The 19,377-nt window shown below is 40.4% G+C and overlaps 1 protein-coding gene across 2 annotated transcripts in view; it reads right to left on the reverse strand.

Annotated features, from left to right (window-relative positions):
• Nucleotides 1-19,377, reverse strand: part of DYNC2H1 (dynein cytoplasmic 2 heavy chain 1) — a 149,696-nt gene that overhangs the window by 19,238 nt on the left and 111,081 nt on the right. For both annotated transcript variants that reach the window (XM_081909489.1, XM_081909490.1), the window contains 3 exons: nt 12,793-12,909; nt 7,582-7,791; nt 7,315-7,404 (listed from right to left, as the gene is read on the reverse strand). In XM_081909489.1, coding sequence (XP_081765615.1) covers nt 7,315-7,404; nt 7,582-7,791; nt 12,793-12,909 — 417 coding nt within the window. The remainder of the gene's footprint in view (nt 1-7,314; nt 7,405-7,581; nt 7,792-12,792; nt 12,910-19,377) is intronic.

The raw sequence follows: 19,377 nt of genomic DNA on the forward strand, positions 1-19,377 counted from the left end.
CACACACAAAACATTATTGTCACAAAGCTTCCTCAAGGTTTAATAAGGTTTCATGCCTGTGGAGTGGCCTAATGTATCTAATAATCCTTAGCAATATGACAGGCTGAGATGTTAATTTGCTAGTGCATTCTTCATCTCATTACGTGTTCCCAAGGGTAAAGTCATTTTATATGAAAGAATGAAATTAAAACACTCTTTATTATAGAACTTCCTAATGCAATATGCATCACCTACAGACAATTCAAGGGAGCCTATTAAGGAAATGAATTTTGGAGCTGGCAATAATAACCTTTTGACTACAATATCTGTCATGGGATGTGCTAAGGTTGGATCTTCATAGAAGTTCCAAGAACCACTGTCAAGATATTTTGTAGTACCAAAGGGAATACTTGCATACAAATTCACCTCAGCTTCTGAATGAGTCAGATTCTTCAGTAAGAATGAAAAATGTTATCTGACTTTCAAAAACCACGAGTAGAGTTTTGCACATTTACTCCAATGTGCACTTTCATTTGTCTAAATAAAAGCTAAAATGTTTCTTCATATTTGTTTGTTTTCTTGGGAAACTATCCACTAAGTATTTAGAATACCCTATCAAAGGGTTAAAAGAGTAGCAGAAACGCTCTAATCACTGAGCAGCTGGAGGTCATTAGGCTTCCAGGAACATGAGTCTGTATAAATAGTCCCCCTGCTTGTTTGTTCTCCCCCTTCTCCCTTTTGGGTGTGTGTTTTGCTGAGATGTGTGGTTCGTCGCCAGGATTGTTTTTTGGTGTTTTGTAAATAAACCTTTTTTTTTGATTTACAAACCGCATGCTCCAGGACTCCTTTTTGGGAAGATGCTGCCTCTCCTGCCCTTCTTAGCTGCTGCGCGAAATCCTCTGCCGTGGTGAGACTTTTAAAGAAGGAAGTGCACTGGGCATTTACATTAAACTAATTAAAGTTTAATGGGACAGGTTATGGCTGTTTGTACGTCAAGAAGGAGATAAGGAGAGCAGTTCAGAGTGATTTATGCAAGGACTGGAGTGAAGACAGAAGCGGTTGCCGACAACGAAAGCCTCCAAAGCAGCTTGAGTCCTGCAACGTGCCTAGAAAAGTTTTAAAGAGGCACTGCGCAGTTTGTACTCGCTGGAAGATGTCTGATTCCTCAAGGAGCCACCTCAGCAGCTGGGAGACGGTCTACAGGTGTGTGAGTATCGTTCCTAAGCCCCAGGGAGGATGGCAGAGTCCCAGGAAAGTTTTACTGTCCCGTTTACGCGACTCAATGGGAAAAATTGGCAAGATTGGAAGGCTAGAGTAAGGGTTTGGTTGCAAGCAAAAGAGTTGTGGAGCTGTACTGAAGCACCGCCTTTACAGGCAGCTGCAGACGCGTCTGCAGAAGCCAAAGCAGCAGCAGCAGCTTCACAGAAACGCGACAGGAAAGCCCAAGGTCTACTAGTTTTGGCAGTGGGACCAGAGCAAATGCCTTATGTTTCTGAGTTAAAGAACACGCATGAGGTCTGGACGGTTCTGCAGCGGTTAAATTCCAGAAACACTGCGGGGGCCAAGATCCATGCTACAAGATGTTTGTTTGATTTACGTCTCCAACCGGGAGCGTGTGTGAAAGAACATATTGCCAAAATGGTGTCTGCCTTTAATCAACTAAGACAGCTGGGCATTCCTTTTTCTATGGAGCAGCAGTCATACATATTGTTGTCTTCTCTTGATAAAAGCTATGAGACTCTAGCTCTAACTTTGGAAGCTATGCCTTCAACTGAATTAACCCTTGAATACATTTCTTCTCGGCTTGCGGATGAACAGGATAAAAGGCAAAGAGAAAGAGGTTTGTCTTTAAAGGGGAGTTATGCTGTGCCTAAGAGTGTTGATGCTGAGTTTGAGCACACAGTAAATGCTTTTGCAGCTAGACACTGTTTTCGCTGTGGTTCCCCTTCCCATCTAATCAGGAATTGCACACGTGAACCTGGTCAAGACAGCAACAAGGCCGTTACCCCTAGTTACCAGACAAGGAGTTCCAGGGGACGTCGAAGAAGAGGAGGAGGTCGTGGCTACTCCCACAGCACACAGCACATGGCTTCAGCAATGGCGTTGATGCAAGGGCGTGGCCAAGGCAGCAATCTACGCTGGTTGATTGACAGTGGTGCATCTCACCACCTGGTGGCGCCATCTAGTGTACGTTTGCAGAATTGCAGACATTTGCAAACCCCTAAAGTTGTGACAATGGCAGATTCAACTAAACGTTCCTTAGAGACTGTAGGCACAGTGTTCTTGAATTGTTTGCAAACAGAAATTGATGCCTACGTGCTAAAGGGACTGAAGGGGTGTATTTTGTCTGTGTCAGAACTTGATAGAAATGGGTTTAAAACTGTGTTTGAAAATGGGGTTTGCACTATTTCAAAGAATAACGTATCTCTTTTGCAGGTGGAATGCAGAAATGGGTTATATTATTTTGAGACAAGTCCAGATGAAGTTGAACAGGTTCATGCTGGTTGTGTGAACACGCCTACCCATAATTCTTGTGTTCATTTATGGCACCGCCGTTTGGGGCATATTAATTTTCAGTATGTTAAAAGGCAACCTGAATTATCAGAAGGGTGCAAATTGAACAAATGTACTAAGTATTTGGATTGTACTGCATGCAAAAGTGCGAAGGTTCATAGATGCAGCTATCCCAGTTCAGATAGGAAATCTGACAAAGTATTCCAACTTGTGCATATGGACCTGTGTGGCCCAATGCCTGTTGCTAGCATGGGAGGTTCGAAGTATGCACTGTGTCTCTCGGATGACAAAACAAAGGTTACATGGTTTTTTCCTCTCAAAACAAAAGCAGATACTGCAGAAACAGTTAAAAATTGGGTTCATGCGGTAGAACTTGAATTCGGTACTAGAGTACTTGCTTTTCAGACAGACAGAGGGTCAGAATTTACCGGGTCTGTGTTGCAGAATTTCTTTAAGAAAAAGGGAATTAAGCATCGTCTGTCTACACCTTATTCCCCCCAAGAAGGAGGCGTGGCCGAACGTAAAAATAGGGTTCTGCAAGAGTTGGCAAACTCTATGTTGTTTGATGCTAAACTTCCTCAAAGTTACTGGGCGGAAGCCTGGCAGGCGGCTACTCATATTCTGAACCGAGTATATAATTCGGTAATTGATACTACGCCTTATTTTGCTTTATATGGGAAGAAGCCCAAAGTTAATTACTTTCGGGTGTTTGGATCTCAAGCCTATGTACTTATCCCAAAAGCGTTAAGGAAAAAGGGAAGTCCAAGGGCTAGGAAACTCATCTTTTGCGGGTACGAACCACATGCCAAATCTTGGAGGTTTGTGGACCCAGATGGGGATACTACAAGAGTGGTCCTCAGTAGGAGCGCTGATTTTTGTGAGCAGTCCGGATGGACTCACTTACACGCTAACCCTGACATTTTGAGAGATGATTTAGGCATTCATGCTGAGAAAGAAAGTCCAGAGAGTGATGAGCCAGAAAGGGATGGTGCACATGGTTCAGATGCAGATTCTGATCAGGCACGAGGTTCTTCTCCTAAGGTAGAAAAGCCAGAATCTAGGAGTGCTCCAACTTCGCCAGTCAGTAGGCCTAGCAGACAGCAAAAGCAAAGCAGGTCACCTGCAACACCAAGCCCAAGGGAGGTATCTAAACGGAGGTCTTTATCCCTAGGGGCGCGTCCAGACATAAAGTCTGAGACAGATTCTGACAGCCAATGGTCAGAGGGGGCACAAGAGGAGCAATTGCGCAGGTCAAAACGCGCCACGAAGGGCAAGCCGCCAGAGCGGTTTAAGGTGACAAGTGTATACGTAAATATGGCACAGTGTGAGCCAGAAAGCTATATGGAAGTACAACAGCTTCCAAGCTCAGAAGCCGTAAAGTGGCAGGAAGCAATGGAAAAAGAGATGGCTTCAATGAAGTCTCTCGGTGTGTTTACAAGTACAGAGCTTCCGAAAGGGCAACAAGCTGTAGGTTGTCGATGGGTATATCGTTTAAAGCCCACAACTACTGAAGAGTTGCAATATAAAGCCCGGCTAGTTGCAAAAGGGTTTTCGCAGCGCAAAGGTGTTCACTATTCTCAAATCTATGCCCCTACTTCAAGATCGGAGTCATTAAGAATGCTTCTAGCCTCTTCAGCTAAGAAGGGAAATAAGCTGTTTCATTTTGATGTCAATGTGGCTTATTTAAATGCAGACTTACAGGAGGAAGTCTATATGACACCACCACCAGGTTTTGAAGGAGACAAGCCAAACCAGGTCTGGCGCCTACACAAATCCATTTATGGGTTGAAACAGTCCGCCCGTAATTGGAATTCCTGCTTAAACGATGCTCTAGAGAGCATGGGGTTCAGAAAGAGCGCAGCAGATGCGTGTCTTTATCTAAAAGGCTCGGGATGTGAACAAGAAGCAGTTTTGATATTTGTTGACGATTTATTATACAGTGGAAAGGATGATAAACTTGCACAACAATTTGCCACAAAGCTTGGAGAAAGGTTTCAGATAAAATCACTAGGCAATGTATCTGTTTATCTAGGAGTTAAAATTCAGCAAGATGAAAATGGTAACTATTGGCTTAGCCAAGAAGCTAAAATCCAGCAGTTGCTGGAAAGGTTTAAAATGAACAACTGTGCTGGTGTTAAAATCCCAATGGAGTTAAGTTACACAAAGGATGCTCAAACTGAGCAAAAGGCAGAGTTCTGTAATCCCGGGGTTTACCAGTCAGCGATAGGCAGTCTACTCCACATTGCACAGTGGACTCGGCCCGATATAACATATGCTGTCAACATGCTGTGTAGACAAGCTGAAAAACCATCAATGCATGCTTGGCAAGGAGTAAAAAGAGTTTTAAGGTATCTCCAAACTACCAAAAGCTTTCGCTTAAAACTATCAGCAGAGGGCAGCACACAACTTGAATGTTGGGCCGACAGCAGTTGGGCAGATGCTGGACCAGATAGAAAATCAGTGTCAGGAATGGCGATAAAATTTGGAAATGCACTAATTGGTTGGAGATCAAGAAAACAATCACTTATAGCTTTAAGTTCAACTGAATCTGAGTTCAATGCGTTATCAGATATATGTAGAGAACTGGAATTTTATAAGCAACTGGTACAAGAATTGTTTGGAGAATGTTCCCTACCTATCAGAGTGTGGGAAGACAATCAACCTTGTATTAAACTAGCTAAATCAGGTCAATTCAAGGCGCATACAAAACACTTGGATATCCGTTATCAAAATGTATGCCAAAGTGTAAAACAAGGTTTAATTGAACTAAAGTATTGTCCAAGCCAAGAAAATCTCGCAGACGGTTTTACAAAAGCTTTGAGTCCGCAATCTCATAAATGTTTCTGTTCAGGTTTAAATTTGTATTAAGGTTGGTACAGCTCAGTGTTACGAGCGAGAGGGGGTGTTGCTATCAAAGGGTTAAAAGAGTAGCAGAAACGCTCTAATCACTGAGCAGCTGGAGGTCATTAGGCTTCCAGGAACATGAGTCTGTATAAATAGTCCCCCTGCTTGTTTGTTCTCCCCCTTCTCCCTTTTGGGTGTGTGTTTTGCTGAGATGTGTGGTTCGTCGCCAGGATTGTTTTTTGGTGTTTTGTAAATAAACCTTTTTTTTTGATTTACAAACCGCATGCTCCAGGACTCCTTTTTGGGAAGATGCTGCCTCTCCTGCCCTTCTTAGCTGCTGCGCGAAATCCTCTGCCGTGGTGAGACTTTTAAAGAAGGAAGTGCACTGGGCATTTACATTAAACTAATTAAAGTTTAATGGGACAGACATGAGTTACTTTTTCAAATTAAATTACCTTTAAATGATTTTTTCCTGCCTCAAGCAACCAGAACACAACCCCACACGCTGGTGTCCTAGAGCCCACTGAAAAATGGACACCTGCCAAATCCTTTTCTTCTTATCCTTATAACATCATGCCAGCTTTTGAAGTAGAGTAAGCCATATGAACTTAGTGGAGAGCAAAAAGCCACGTCTTTGTGTTCTGCTTGTGTTACCATGGTGAAATATGAGTAACTCCCAATCCTAGTGACAGCACACCACCAGCAAACCATCAACTCCTGAGAGGGAGAGGGAGCTCATAGGACAGGGCATGGGACTATATCATTCTGGCTTTGTGTAGTGTAAACTTAAATCACAGAACCATTACGGGACTCCAGGCACAAACACGCAACACAACCCCAACACCATTCCTGAAACTATGGATGCAAGGACAATATATCCATGTAAAAGCTTGGAAACCTTTAGTCACAGGGGTTCATACTACTTCAAGACCAGATTACAGTGGTACCTCCAGTTGCAGATGGGATCCGTTCTGGAGGTCCGGTCAAATCCCAAGGTTTCTGCAATCTGAGGACCGCTTCTGCGCATGCACGTGCAGAGAAACCCGGTCAAATACTTCCGGGTTTGCTGCTTTTGCATCCTGAAGTTTACGTCACCAGAGGGTTATGTAAACGGAGGTACTACTGTACTGCAATGTGTTCTATATGAGGCTTCGCTTGGGCTTGACCTGGAAGCTGCAATTAGTGTAGAATATTGCAGCCTGGTTGCTGGCAGGAGTGAGACCCTGTCAACGCCTGTGTTCAGAGACCTGCACTGGTTGCCAATTTGCTACCAGGTGTTATTATTAGCATATAAAGCCCTGAACGACTTGCAACCCGTCTACCTTGACTTGATGATTTGTGGAACTGACACTGTTACAAATGCCAAATAATACTTGTTCCACATTTCAAAGAAATAGATCTTTTGGTGTGGCAGCACCTACAATTTGGAACTTCCTGCAGGCAGGGACCTGCTTTTTTGGCACACGCTCAATTTTTTATGTTCTACAGATGTGTAGAACATATATTTTAATCTGGGTGTTTTTTTAAAAAAAGTATCACTGATTTTAATTATAATTTGGGTGTTTTAAACGCCCAACTGTTGTTAACAGTTTGTATTGATAATTTTATTGTTCTATTATTTTTGTAAACCACTTTGAGGTTTTTTACAATCAAGTGTTATATGAATTTAATGACATGTTGCTGTTTTTTTAAAAAGCAAGTGAAGTGGGAATTTATGCTACAAGGTATAAACTCTACAAGTCTATGATTCTAGTCAGTTCTATGAAATAGGTTCCACATCTTCCGCTCCCCCGCCTTGCTATATGTGAAAGTGTTATGTAGACAAAACTGTATTTGTGGAACACTCCAATACAAGCAACCTAGAGATTGCCTTTAATAAAAGAAAGGTAGGTATGAATATGAAATATAAATAGAACACACGTGAACTTTACTTTTTATTATTAAAATTCTGAATCTTAGAGAAATATTAAATTGTACCTGGATAGCATGTGCTCGTGCTACAACAGCTCTGAGATATTGCAAAGGATCTTCTGGGCCTTCCCATTTGCTCTGCCATGTTACGGGGCACTGAAAGAAGAAGATAATAATTGCAGGCATTGCTGAGCTTTGTGAGTCACACAAGAACCTAACTGAAGATTAAAACTTTCACTTATCTAAATTAGTTGGCTGGCTTTGGTTCAAGCTTGCCATATTTACAGAATAAAGATGTATTATGTACAACGAGAATTTAAAAGAAGACCTTACCTTTTGGTTTAGCAAAGCACTTGCTAGTTGTTGTACTTCTGAACTCAACAGCGAGGTTCCTCTGATGACTTTACTGAGAGCAGCCAGAGACAGATGAATACTCTGAACTAAGCGAATGGCATTGAACTGTTCAAGAATAATGAATGAAAGGATTGGAGATCCTTGACGCTCAGAAGGAGGGGACACCTTCTGATGAATCAGATTTGAATTCTAAAAGGGGAAAAAATGTTATTCAGTGGGGTGACACAGGGTATTATTTTGTCCCTAATGCTATTCAACATATATATGAAGCTGTTGGGACTCGTCACTAGCGGTTTGGAACAGGGTATCATCAGTGATACTAAATTCTATTTCTCCATTACACTGGAGTCAGGAGAACCTGTACAAGCCTTGGTCTGGTGCCTGGATGCATTGCTGGACTGGATGGGGGTCAGTAAACTGAGCTTGAATCCTGGAAAGATGGAGAATGTGTGGGTGGGTTGTTCCTGTGTCCAGGAGAACACAGGACTGCTGGTTCTGGAGGGGGTGGCACTCTCTCTAAAGAAGCAGGTACACATTGTGAGGGTACTCCTTGGCACATCTCTGTGAGCGGCGTCCAATGTGACCCACGTGGCCAAGAGTGCTTTTTGCCAGCTTTGGATGGTACACCATCTGTAACCATTCTTGTAACGTGACAGCCTGAGCACAGAAGTGCATGCGTTGGTAACCTCAAGCCTTGATTACCATAACATGTTTTATGTGTCATGCCTTGCATCTTGTCCAAACGCTTCATCTAGAATGCACTAGCAGCAAATGGTCACTGAATAATACTCCTGTGCATTATGAGCAGACGTTGTTTGTTTTCTGAGACAGGTCAATTATGAAATTCTGTTTTATTCCTAGCTAAAAGGCTACACACACACACACACACACACACACACACACACCAGGAAGTAAACAATGTTTTAAATAGACTCTAACAAGTGAATTATACATGATGAACCTGAAACTCGTATTTTGGGGAAACATCTGATGCCGTAGTTTAAATGCAGCTAATTAGTGCTTCCTCTTCAATAATCAATGTTCTTAAATCCCCAGAACTCTGCAAATTGCTCAGCTAAAGCCATTAGCAGAAGATTACTTCAGATACAATTTTCTGTTTCCTGATTTCCCCCAAAATCAAGCTTTGAAATCATATTATATGTAATGGAAAAAAGCTACACAGGCTAAAAGTCTTTACATAAATTATACATTTACAGCATTACATTTTCTTTTTTCATAATTGTACAATAAGATCAGTCATTTTTATCAGCTGGTTTTGAGTTGGTTCTGATGATATGCCAACCTGACGTGTGTTTTAAAAAAGCTATTTACACAAGCAAGTGAGTGTGTGCCTCTCTTCCAGCTTTCTGGCCAATGCTTGTGATGGCACTGAGACAACTGGCAAGCACTCAGCACTTATTTTAAAATTTTATAAAACTACATTTTATTTAATTAATAAAACCATGGGAAAGTATGTTCAGAGATTTCTTTGTTTGACTCACAAACCATGGAGGACCAAAACATTTATGTATATGGCAAAAAGTTACATTAAAGCAAGCTCTTCTCAGATTTTCATTAGAAACAGATTACATATATATGATTTTACCTATCTATTGTTTTAATGTAGCCTAATTTGCATATATATATATATATATATATATATATATATATATATATATATTTGTGGAAAGAAAGTTACAATTGAACATACCGAACTATTTCACAATGGACTAATTCTTGCTATATGCGTAAAAGTGTGCTGGACTAAATTTCATAAGAGTACAGTGGCTGACTTATTTAGAATTTTAATTCAATATGTAGAAAAAAGTTATCAATCACATTTACTATATGGTGCAGCAGTGACAATACTTTCATCACCTGTCAGTTTTTACCAAGAAGTTGCTCCAGAAAATGGCCTGACGGCTGCAACTGATTTAGGTGGCTTTTCATGGGCTTCATTTACCACTCTCTTTCCAGTCACCATTGTCAAAAGAAAGGAAAATAAATAGGAAAGCTCCGCCAGAATTTATTTTGACAACGTTAGCACACCACATTATTCTTGTTGTCAGCTGCGCTGTTCCCACATTTATATAGTGAGTTTCTTCACCACCAATCCATGTCACTGATAACTACTAGTGGAAAAAAAAATCACTACACAATGGCTCACACAGTGGGTCCTACTAGATGTTAAGGTCATGGGGTGGGAAATTCATCATGGTGATGCCAATTATTACATATATTTAGGTGCCAGGCAAAAATATTGTTCCGCCAGGCCTTCGGCTAATTCAATGATCTATGGCCTTTAAACTATGTATAGGTTTCAAATCCCCGCGGCGGGGTGCGCTCCCGTCGTTCGGGCCCAGCGCTTGCCAACCTAGCAGTTCGAAAGCACCCCCGGGTGAAAGTAGATAAATAGGGGCCGCTTACCAGCGGGAAGGTAAACGGCGTTCTGTGTGCTGCGCTGGCTCGCCAGATGCAGCTTGTCACGCTGGCCACGTGACCCGGAAGTGTCTGCGGACAGCGCTGGCTCCCAGCCTATAGAGTGAGATGAGCGCACAACCCTAGAGTCTGGCAAGACTGGCCTGTATGGGCAGGGGTACCTTTACCTTTTTATAGGTTATTGTTTTTATTTGTTATTATGGTATGCATTTTGTTTTTTTATATTGTAAACTGCCCTGTGATCTTTGGATGAAGAACTGTATAGAAATGTAATTAATTAGAAATTGTATAGAAATTATAATATTAATAGTAATAATAATAATCCATGTGGTGAATATAAGATCGAGTCCAGATTAAGTTATCATGTACAGTCATATCTCGGGTTGCGAACATGAGCCATGCGGGAGGCGCATTCGCAAGCCACAGCGTTCCCAGCCTGAAGTACCGCGTCTGCGCACACCCGTGACGTGTTTAGACTCTTCTGCGCATGTGTGTGATGTTGTTTTGTGCTTCTGTGCATGCGCCAAAACCCGGAAGTAACTCGCAGTGTTCGTAACCTGAGGGAAAACTATACTCATTTCTAGTGATAGGAATTTGCTACATAGACACAAATACACAAACTTCGCAACACTTTTGCATTCCGTGTCTGGTTTCAAAATTATCCTATTCACGAACTTTTCTTGAAAATAGCACAGATGATCTGAGACTGCCACAATGTGTCTTCACTGACTACAAACTACAATAGGATAGAAGCCTTAGTGGTCAAGTCATTTTTCTGTGATCAGCACCAACTCCAGGACTGCCATATTTTAAACAGTGAAAATCCAGACAGAAAAGTTGTCGGGGGTTTTTTTTAGTTGCTATGGTGACTAAATTTGTGGACCCTTGAAAAATCCTCACAAACTGTTGCAGAGACGCCTAGTAACAGTATCATGCAAATTACTTTTGTGGGGCTACATCAGTTTGGGTATCTCCTGCTCAAAACAGGGAAATAATAATTTTAGAGAAACTTTGAAATGATAAGTGGTTCCACTTTAGTGCAGTGCAATGAAAGTAATTTAGTTTATTGACTACAGAACTACACCCCAAGCATTACAAACATATGCATCATCATTATTATTATAATATTTTTTTAAAAAATGGCTACGCTTTGCAGAACTGTTCATTATAATGTTTAGTAAAAAAAATTCTGTAGTTTAGTAAGCTGTGGAGAGATGTCAAGTTTTCATAATTTTCATAGTGAAATATATTTTAAATATACATTAATGTATACTAAAGAGAACTATTAAAATTACTTCAAGTCTGCAATGTTTCCTCACTTAAAAATTAAAGTATTTCAAAATTAATTATAATTTTGAGGGGAACAAACTGCACTTAATGCTGATTAGTATTCTTAACTGAGTAATTTTTAATTCAAAATGACCATCAGAAAGAAATGTGTCTATAGTTAATCATATTGATTTTAATAAAATATAAAATGCAGTGAGTAATTATGTAGATTAAAAATGGGAAGTGATTCATCCAAAGGAATTTGGAAAGAGGCATCTATATTAAAAAATATTCATAGTTTTTCAGGTATGAAAGTATAATTTTTGGTTGGCAGTTTCTACTAACTGAACCAGGAAGATAATAATTATGGTCCTTACTTGAGCAGATCTGCATACATATCCCCCAACTAATGGTTTTCAAAGTCGGTTTTGACAGTTCCAACAGTCAAGCTGGATGATTTCCAAGCAATGATTGAAAATGTCCAAGCCCAGCGCATCAACTCACAACTGAGATATTTGGCTACAACAGATAAAAGCTGCAATGCTGGCTTAAGAAAGGGAGCGCCACAAAAATTCTTTTCAGGTGTTACTCATATGCATTTACTAAATGCGCAAAGGGGAAGGAGGACCATCTACAAAGGTGTGCTAAAAGCTGGATTCAAGTGGAATCCTTTATGTGCTGGCCAATACTCATGACAGCATTTCCACACAATGATGCTATTGGCTTCATCCAATTCATTGCTTATTTGTTTAAATTTATATTTCCCATTCACAGCAATGACTTAAGGTTGATACTGAAAGTGACATAATTCAAATTTTGGCTTTGGAAGTAACTTCATGTCAGCAGTATAAAACTAACATGTTTCCTTTAGGCTTCTGCCATAGTCATTATTGTCTCCTAAATGTACAGATTTCTCAGCCATTCTCACTCCATTCTCACTCACTATTGTACCCATTTTTAAAACAATATACAAAGAATACATGTAGTATTCAAACAGATGATGAAAATCAAAACAAATTTACATAAACTAGTATATAGTGCAGAATTTATTTTAGTCAAAATTTAACAAGGAACCGCAGATCCTTTGAATATGCCACAATGGTACAGAAAATAGAATCGACCCATACAGAAAATAAACTTTTTTAAAAAATCTAGTCCTTAGCCAATTATATTGAGCAGTGCTACTTCCGGAGATACGCTCACCACCTGTGAGGTGATATTACTTGTCTCTTGAAAAACTTGTACCAGAAATAGGTCTACCTTACTACAACCTGCAGCCACATTCTTTTCTCTTATAGAAAAAAAAAATGCATCAGTTGAAAGGAGTCTTTGGTTCCAACAAAATATTATCTGAAATCCATGTTGTACTGGAATTCCCTTTCTGTGGAATGCCCATCTTTCAAATGAATTATATTGACATTTTACCTAGACTGTTCTATTGAAAGTAACACTGAAAACTTTACCAACAAATGACCCTCTTACCTGATTAAGCTTCTTCCATAGATTGAGGACTGGAGAAAGCTCATTAGACCAGATTTCCCTGTCAAATTTGCAGCCAGCAGTTACAGACCTGCTCAAGATCCGAAGCTGTGAAATTACCTGTGAGATAAAAAGATAATATGACAGTGTGTGAACACTTAATTCTCTAGTAAGGTAAGTCAAATAAACAGAATTGTCGTCTGGAGGCTGGGGTGGAATCAAGCACTTCAAAACCGACTCAAGGCTGCAGTACCCTAACCAGTTATGCATGTATATTCATGATGGCAATGCAACTGTAGCAATCATAAATATGTGCAGGATTGGATCACATATTACTGAAGTTCTTGTGATATGGTAGGAGAAGGAAGGAAGCATACACTGTCTTGCTCAGGGGTCGGCAAACTATGGTCCGCAGGATGGATCCGGCCCAATTGCCCTCTGGATCCAGCCTATGAACGGTTCTGCAACCACCGTTTGGATCGGTGCAATCACCATATTTTTCCTGGGCACCATTTTTTTTGCGTCCCCCCCCCTCGGGACTTAATCTCCCAGCATGCTCTGAGGTTGCTCAGACTTCTGCAACACTGGCCAATCCGAAGCCTTAGCAGCCTCAGGCCTCCCTTCCACTGGCCGGTTTCATGCGAGCTGGCTGCCAATGGCGACCCTTCCCGAGACTCGCTGCGCCAATCAGGGTGAGGCGCAGGGCAGGGCGCCTTGTTGACATCTAGCTCAGAGAAGGGAGGAAGAGAAGCGAAGGGGCGGGAAGAAGCGGGAGCAGAGGGCCTGCGAGGAGGGAGGAGGAGGAAGAGGAGGGGGACTCTTCTGTGCTGCTTGGCAGTGGAACATCAGCAGCACGGTCATGGACACCCTGGGGTAGGGGCCCTTCCAGGCGGGGAGACTGCAGCCGCTCCCCACAAGCTGAGACCCAGCGCCGGCAGGACGCCCCCTCCCCAGCCCAGCCTGCTCCATCTGAACATGGTGAGTAGAGGTATCTCAGCCGCTCTGTCTCTGAAGGAGTGTGCGCATGCGCGCACATGTGGTCCAGCCCGCCAGAAGTTCTGAGAGACAGTGAACCGGCCCCTCGCAGAAAAAGTTTGCTGACCCCTGGTCTTGCTGCTATCACTATTGAGGCAAAGATGCTGGCATTTGTTTGGGCCTATAGAGAGAGGCGGCTGTAAGAATGCCATGCACACCCCTCATGCGCCTGTCTTGCAATAAGCCTCGCTAGAGGCTCTGGTGGTGGTGGGGGGAATCTTTCCAACAAGGAATATTTAAAAAAATAAGCTGCATTTATTAGTTTTAATCTTAGCAAGAAATCAGTATTATTTATCTTTTAAAAAAGTTCAATTGGGATTTTTTAAGGTTTAAGTGGGATAGTTTCATTTTACTTCACCCTTGTTGGAACAATAAAATATCTATGAATTGTTATGCATTTTTCTCACAGCAATGCAGTAGCATTGCCCATACTGACATTTATTTATCTTATCAATATTTACAGGCTGCCCTGTAACAGAGCTGTCAGGGTAGCTCCCAAGAAGAAATGAAACAATTTTAAATTCAATATCAATAAAATAGCGGCATGTTTATTTTCTGTTTACATGTTATTTAAAATCGTTGTTTATTCTAAGATTTTAAAACCACAGTGTAGTTCCTGTTTTGCTTGGCCACACAGAACTTTTGAAATAAATAAACATTAATCTTTCTCTAGGACAAACTATTTAGTTGTTAAATAGTCAGAATTATCCACTTAAAGTCCACCAGTGCATTTTTGATTGATTTTCTAATCTTGAAAAATGTGTGATGATGCACTGTTTCATTTTCTTTGTTTGTCTGATAAATTATGTACTGTTGTTTGGTTCAGTGAAAGCAAATTAAAATAATTTATCAGACTTGCTAGAACATGAAGCCTCACTAGTTGGTAGTCTGTGGAAGTATTATTTTAACTTTTATAATTGTTGCTATCGATTAATTTGCTAAACATTGAAGAAAACAAATTCAAGCTTTAAAAAGAACATAGACACAAATGGGGATTTTTTTTTAACATTTCCATTCTCAAACTAGATACAAAAGATTTTGAATTTTGATGGAAATGCATCACTTAACTTATTGGGAATGTTTTGTTCCCTTGAAAATCCAAAATGCAACCTTGCTTTTTCTGAGCAGAAGCAATATTTCTGCTACTAGATAAAACAGATTTATACTAAGCCATATACCGTATTTTTTCCATGTATAAAACACCCTAGTGTATAAGATAACCCCTAATTTTTGAGCCCAAAATTAAGAAATAAACATTTTAAACATTCCGTGTATAAGAAGACGACCAATTTTAAACTTTAAAAATTGGGGGGGGGGATATATTGTTATACAAGGGAAAATACAGTAATTAGATGCCCCCTCCTATTCCTCCCAACATATATAGGATTACAAAAAAAAAATCCTATCAAATGAGCATATTTTATTGCACTCATATTAGCCGAACTAATCTTTATCTGGTCTCTTAAGAGGAGCAAAATGAAGGTGAAGACTAGTAATTGTTTCTTTCAGAGGCCAAAACAGAAAAAAGTTTCTCACGCACATAGCTCACAGAACATAACACCATTTTTTTAAAAAAAGCTCAGGGTGAATCCTGGAAGTTACACACTGGTTACTTTAATGCTTGTTTCTGGAAAACTGAAAGAGGGGAAAACACTCTAAACCACTATGAACCAATAATGCACTCTGTTTCTAAAGAAAAGAACCCTCAAACAAGCAAAGAAACCACCTTTGTATATAAAAAAAATCTTAGCTTGTGACTGAAGTTCTTGCAATCTAAACAACAATCTAAGTACTAGCAGAAAAAGTGCTGTGGAGTTCAAGTGAGAATGCAAAGGGCAAGCTGGAAGCCTGGAAAGCAAACTTGGGGTTAGAAAGGCCAGAAATTGAGGAGGTGCTTGTACACTATTTCTTCTTAAGAAAAGTACAGCCTTTTCCATGGCACAATGAAATGTTAGGGCTGAAAATCCTCTCTCATCCGGAACTTCATAATACTATGTGGCAGTCCTAACAGTTATAGGAACCCACCTGAGTTAAATAATTCTACCTTACATTCTAGTTCATGGGCAGGCAAACTAAGTCCCAGGGGCCAGATCCGGCCCAATAGCCTTCTGAATCTGGCCCACAGATAGTCCGGGAATCAGCATGTTTTTACATGAGTAGAATGTGTCCTTTTATTTAAAATGAAGCTCTGGGTTATTTTGTGGGGCATAGGAATTTGTTCATTCCCCCCCCCAAAAAAATATAGTCTGGCCCCCCACAAGGTCTGAGGGACAGTGGACCAGCCCCCTGCTGAAAAAGTTTGCTGACCCCTGTTCTTTCCCATCCATTAATGAACGAAGTCACTAGATGCAAAGGTTGATAGGAAAGGCTCTCTATACACATGAATAAAGAAAGGGTTGATTTTCACAAGAAATGTGCAATTTAAAGGATAAAATCTGAACTGGAAAATAATATATGAACTAAAAGTTGCTTTAATTTTTAGTAACTACATGCATATGTTTAAGTTAATTTTTATGTATATAAAAAAATTGATACTGTTTTGTCTGCAATGTAGTTTAGCTACAGATTTTCCCTACTCTATATTAAATATGGCTAAACCATTTGTTTATTTAAGCAAATCTATTCAACAGTTTTAAGAAGTCACAGAATGTAAACATACATTAAATTCAAAGATAAGTGACAAAAATGAGTTTTGTACAGCTTCTGCAGAATTATCTCTTCAAAACTCTGTGGCAGACTTTTGTACTAAAGTACAAAATCTTTAATGACTTGATTATTTTTTTCTTATAAAATCAGCCAATAAACCTTCTTCTACATTTTCACCTCCCCATCAATAGGAAAATAAAAAGGCAAGTACTCTACTGCCACCTACCATATTTAGTTACTGTATAATATATGTGACAGAAATGTTATTTCCTCAGATCTTATCACCTCGCTTGAAAATATACTATTTTTACCATGTTAATGGCAACAGACAGTTTTCAAAATAGGTAGCAGCATCTAAAAATTGTGTTATATGTCCTGAATAAACACTAGCAAAAAAACTCATGAAAGATGACCCTGATTCAATCCAAACCCAGAAAACCTATTTTCAGTCACATGGTCCACTTTTGATGAATGTAAAATGGAGCCTATTTTCCAATGCAATGATTTCCTGCCTCTACTTAACTGCAAGAAAGACTCTTTGGGGAGGTACATATAAACAACATGTTCTTCTCCTAGCCTTTTGCTGGAGCAGGCTGAGGTGTCAAATGATATTTTGCTTCATCTGTACTTTACTGGCTTCCAGCGTCTGAAAGAATAACTTTCTGACAGTACAGACAGTGGAATGGACTCCCTCGGGAGGTGGTGGAGTCTCTGTCATTAAGCTGAGCTTGGATGTCAATCTGTCGAGGATGCTTTAGCTGAGTTTCCTGCATTGCGGGGGTGGGAGTAGATGCTCTGGGGATCCCTTCCAACTCTACAATTCTATGACTGTAACTGCTGTGCTTACTAATAAGTATAGGTCAAGGACCCCTGGACAGTTAAGTCCAGAATTCAACTATGGGGTTGGGTGCTCATCTCTGCTTCCAGGCCAAGGGAGCCGGTGTTTGTCCGCAGACAGCTTCCCGGGTCATGTGGCCAGCATGACTAAACTGCTTCTCCTGCAACGGGACACCATGACGGAAGCCAGAGCGCACGTTTACCTTCCCATTGCAGCGGTACCTATTTATCTTCTCGCACTGGTATGCTTTTGAATGGCTAGGTTGGCAGGAGCTGGGACAGAGCAACGGGAGGTCACTCCGCTGCATGGATTTGAGCTGCCTACTTTTGATCGGCAAACCCAAGAGGTTCATTGGTTTAGACCACAGCGCCACCCATCTATATCTATCTATCTATCTAGCTAGCTATGTGGTGCTGTGGTATATGCTAGCACAGTACTTAGTGTTAAGGATACATCTGTACTGGACAAAATTATGGGTAGGTCCATATTGGAAACCTCAACTTATGCAGCGAGAGGAAGGTTCGATAAGAAGCAATAGTGCACTGCTCTATGTCAGGGCTGGCAGCTTGAAAGCACACTCAAGGTAGTTAACCCTGAAGACAGGCAGCACATGGCAAATGAGTGTAGAGAGTGCAGGGTGAGGCAAAGCAGCTGGTGGACAACAAGGTCTGAGGATCCGTAGAAGATTCTGAGGATTTTAGGCCAAGGTGAAAGCAGAACACCTTCAGCTCTTGTGCCAGCTGACAAATGGCTTAATCATACTGGCCATGTCAGCTAAGAGGCTGCAGTACTTCCTTCTGGCTACTTTCATTGCCAATGGAAAACACGTTCAAGACACCAGTTGCTCGCTAATTTGGCAAGTTGACACGAGTGTTGCTAACCAGCTTTCCTTGTCAGCAGTTCTACCATGAGAGAACCATATCTGAGGGAGCGTGGAAGAAACTGGCTGGATCAGATCCCTAATTTGCAGTACAAATAATGTTACATGGAAGGAAACCTTCAGTCAACATCCTTCCAGAAAAGAATGCTAAAGACTTAAGCCCTAATTTTAAAATCCTTTGTCTCTTGTAATTTGACACTCCTGAAAATGAATTGTTTGTATTTTGGGAAGCTTCCTGGTGCTTAGTTAGATTTAATGTTTGTATTAAGTTAAGTATTTAAATCGAGGGTTACATGAAATCCAACATTTTACAAATGTTTAAAAAAAGGAAACTGGGATTCTTTCTGTAAGCCTGGCATGAAATGTGTTTTTAAGTATGAAAAATTAAACTGCATAAGCTTCCTCAGTGCTTACACCAAATGTCATTTACATTTTTTATCATTTATTTACTTATATCATTGAGAACTTGACTAAGGATCTGTTAGCATGAGACAGTACTAAAGATTCGTAACTACAATAATGGCACTCTTTGTCAGGATAGTGAATATTATGAGAACATAGATTGTCTCAGTATCCTTCCAATATGCATTCTAGTCTTGTGCATGTCCAAACTATAATTTATGGCAGTGATTTGCAAGATGAGGTTTTTACTAAGTATCAGAAGTAAAATGTGCAGGCTTTATACTATGTCAAGGAACTGCATCAGCATATTTTTCAAGGGAATTAGGTCTTAAAAGCTTGAATACAAATCACAGGAGACATGCTAGCTTATGCAATTTTAACTTAAGCAAACTAAAAGCGAACCTCTCTGTCACAGTGAAAAACCCATTCATTCTGCCAGCTGTGAATATGAATATCATCAAAGTTCAAAACTATGTGCCACTTGTTTCTGTGAAGAGGCCATGTACTACATTTTATTAGGAATACAGTCAGTTAGTCTTTATCTGTATATAACCATAAGTCATTACAAATAAGCCAAAAATGAAAAGAAAAAGGAGACCAACAAGCAAACTGATGGATATACTGTTTGTGAATAAACCAAGGGAGTACATTCATTTGTTCTGTCCCAGTTACAAAACACATGGAGACATAGACCCGCTTTGCACCCCTCCTTGCACCTAAGAAACCTGTCAGACATGCAATGCCACTAGATGTTCCATGGGTAGGTAAAATATTTGAATAGGGCATA

Source organism: Podarcis melisellensis, assembly GCF_964234715.1.
Source record: "Podarcis melisellensis genome assembly, chromosome: 4".
Taxonomy (NCBI): Eukaryota; Metazoa; Chordata; class Lepidosauria; order Squamata; family Lacertidae; genus Podarcis; species Podarcis melisellensis.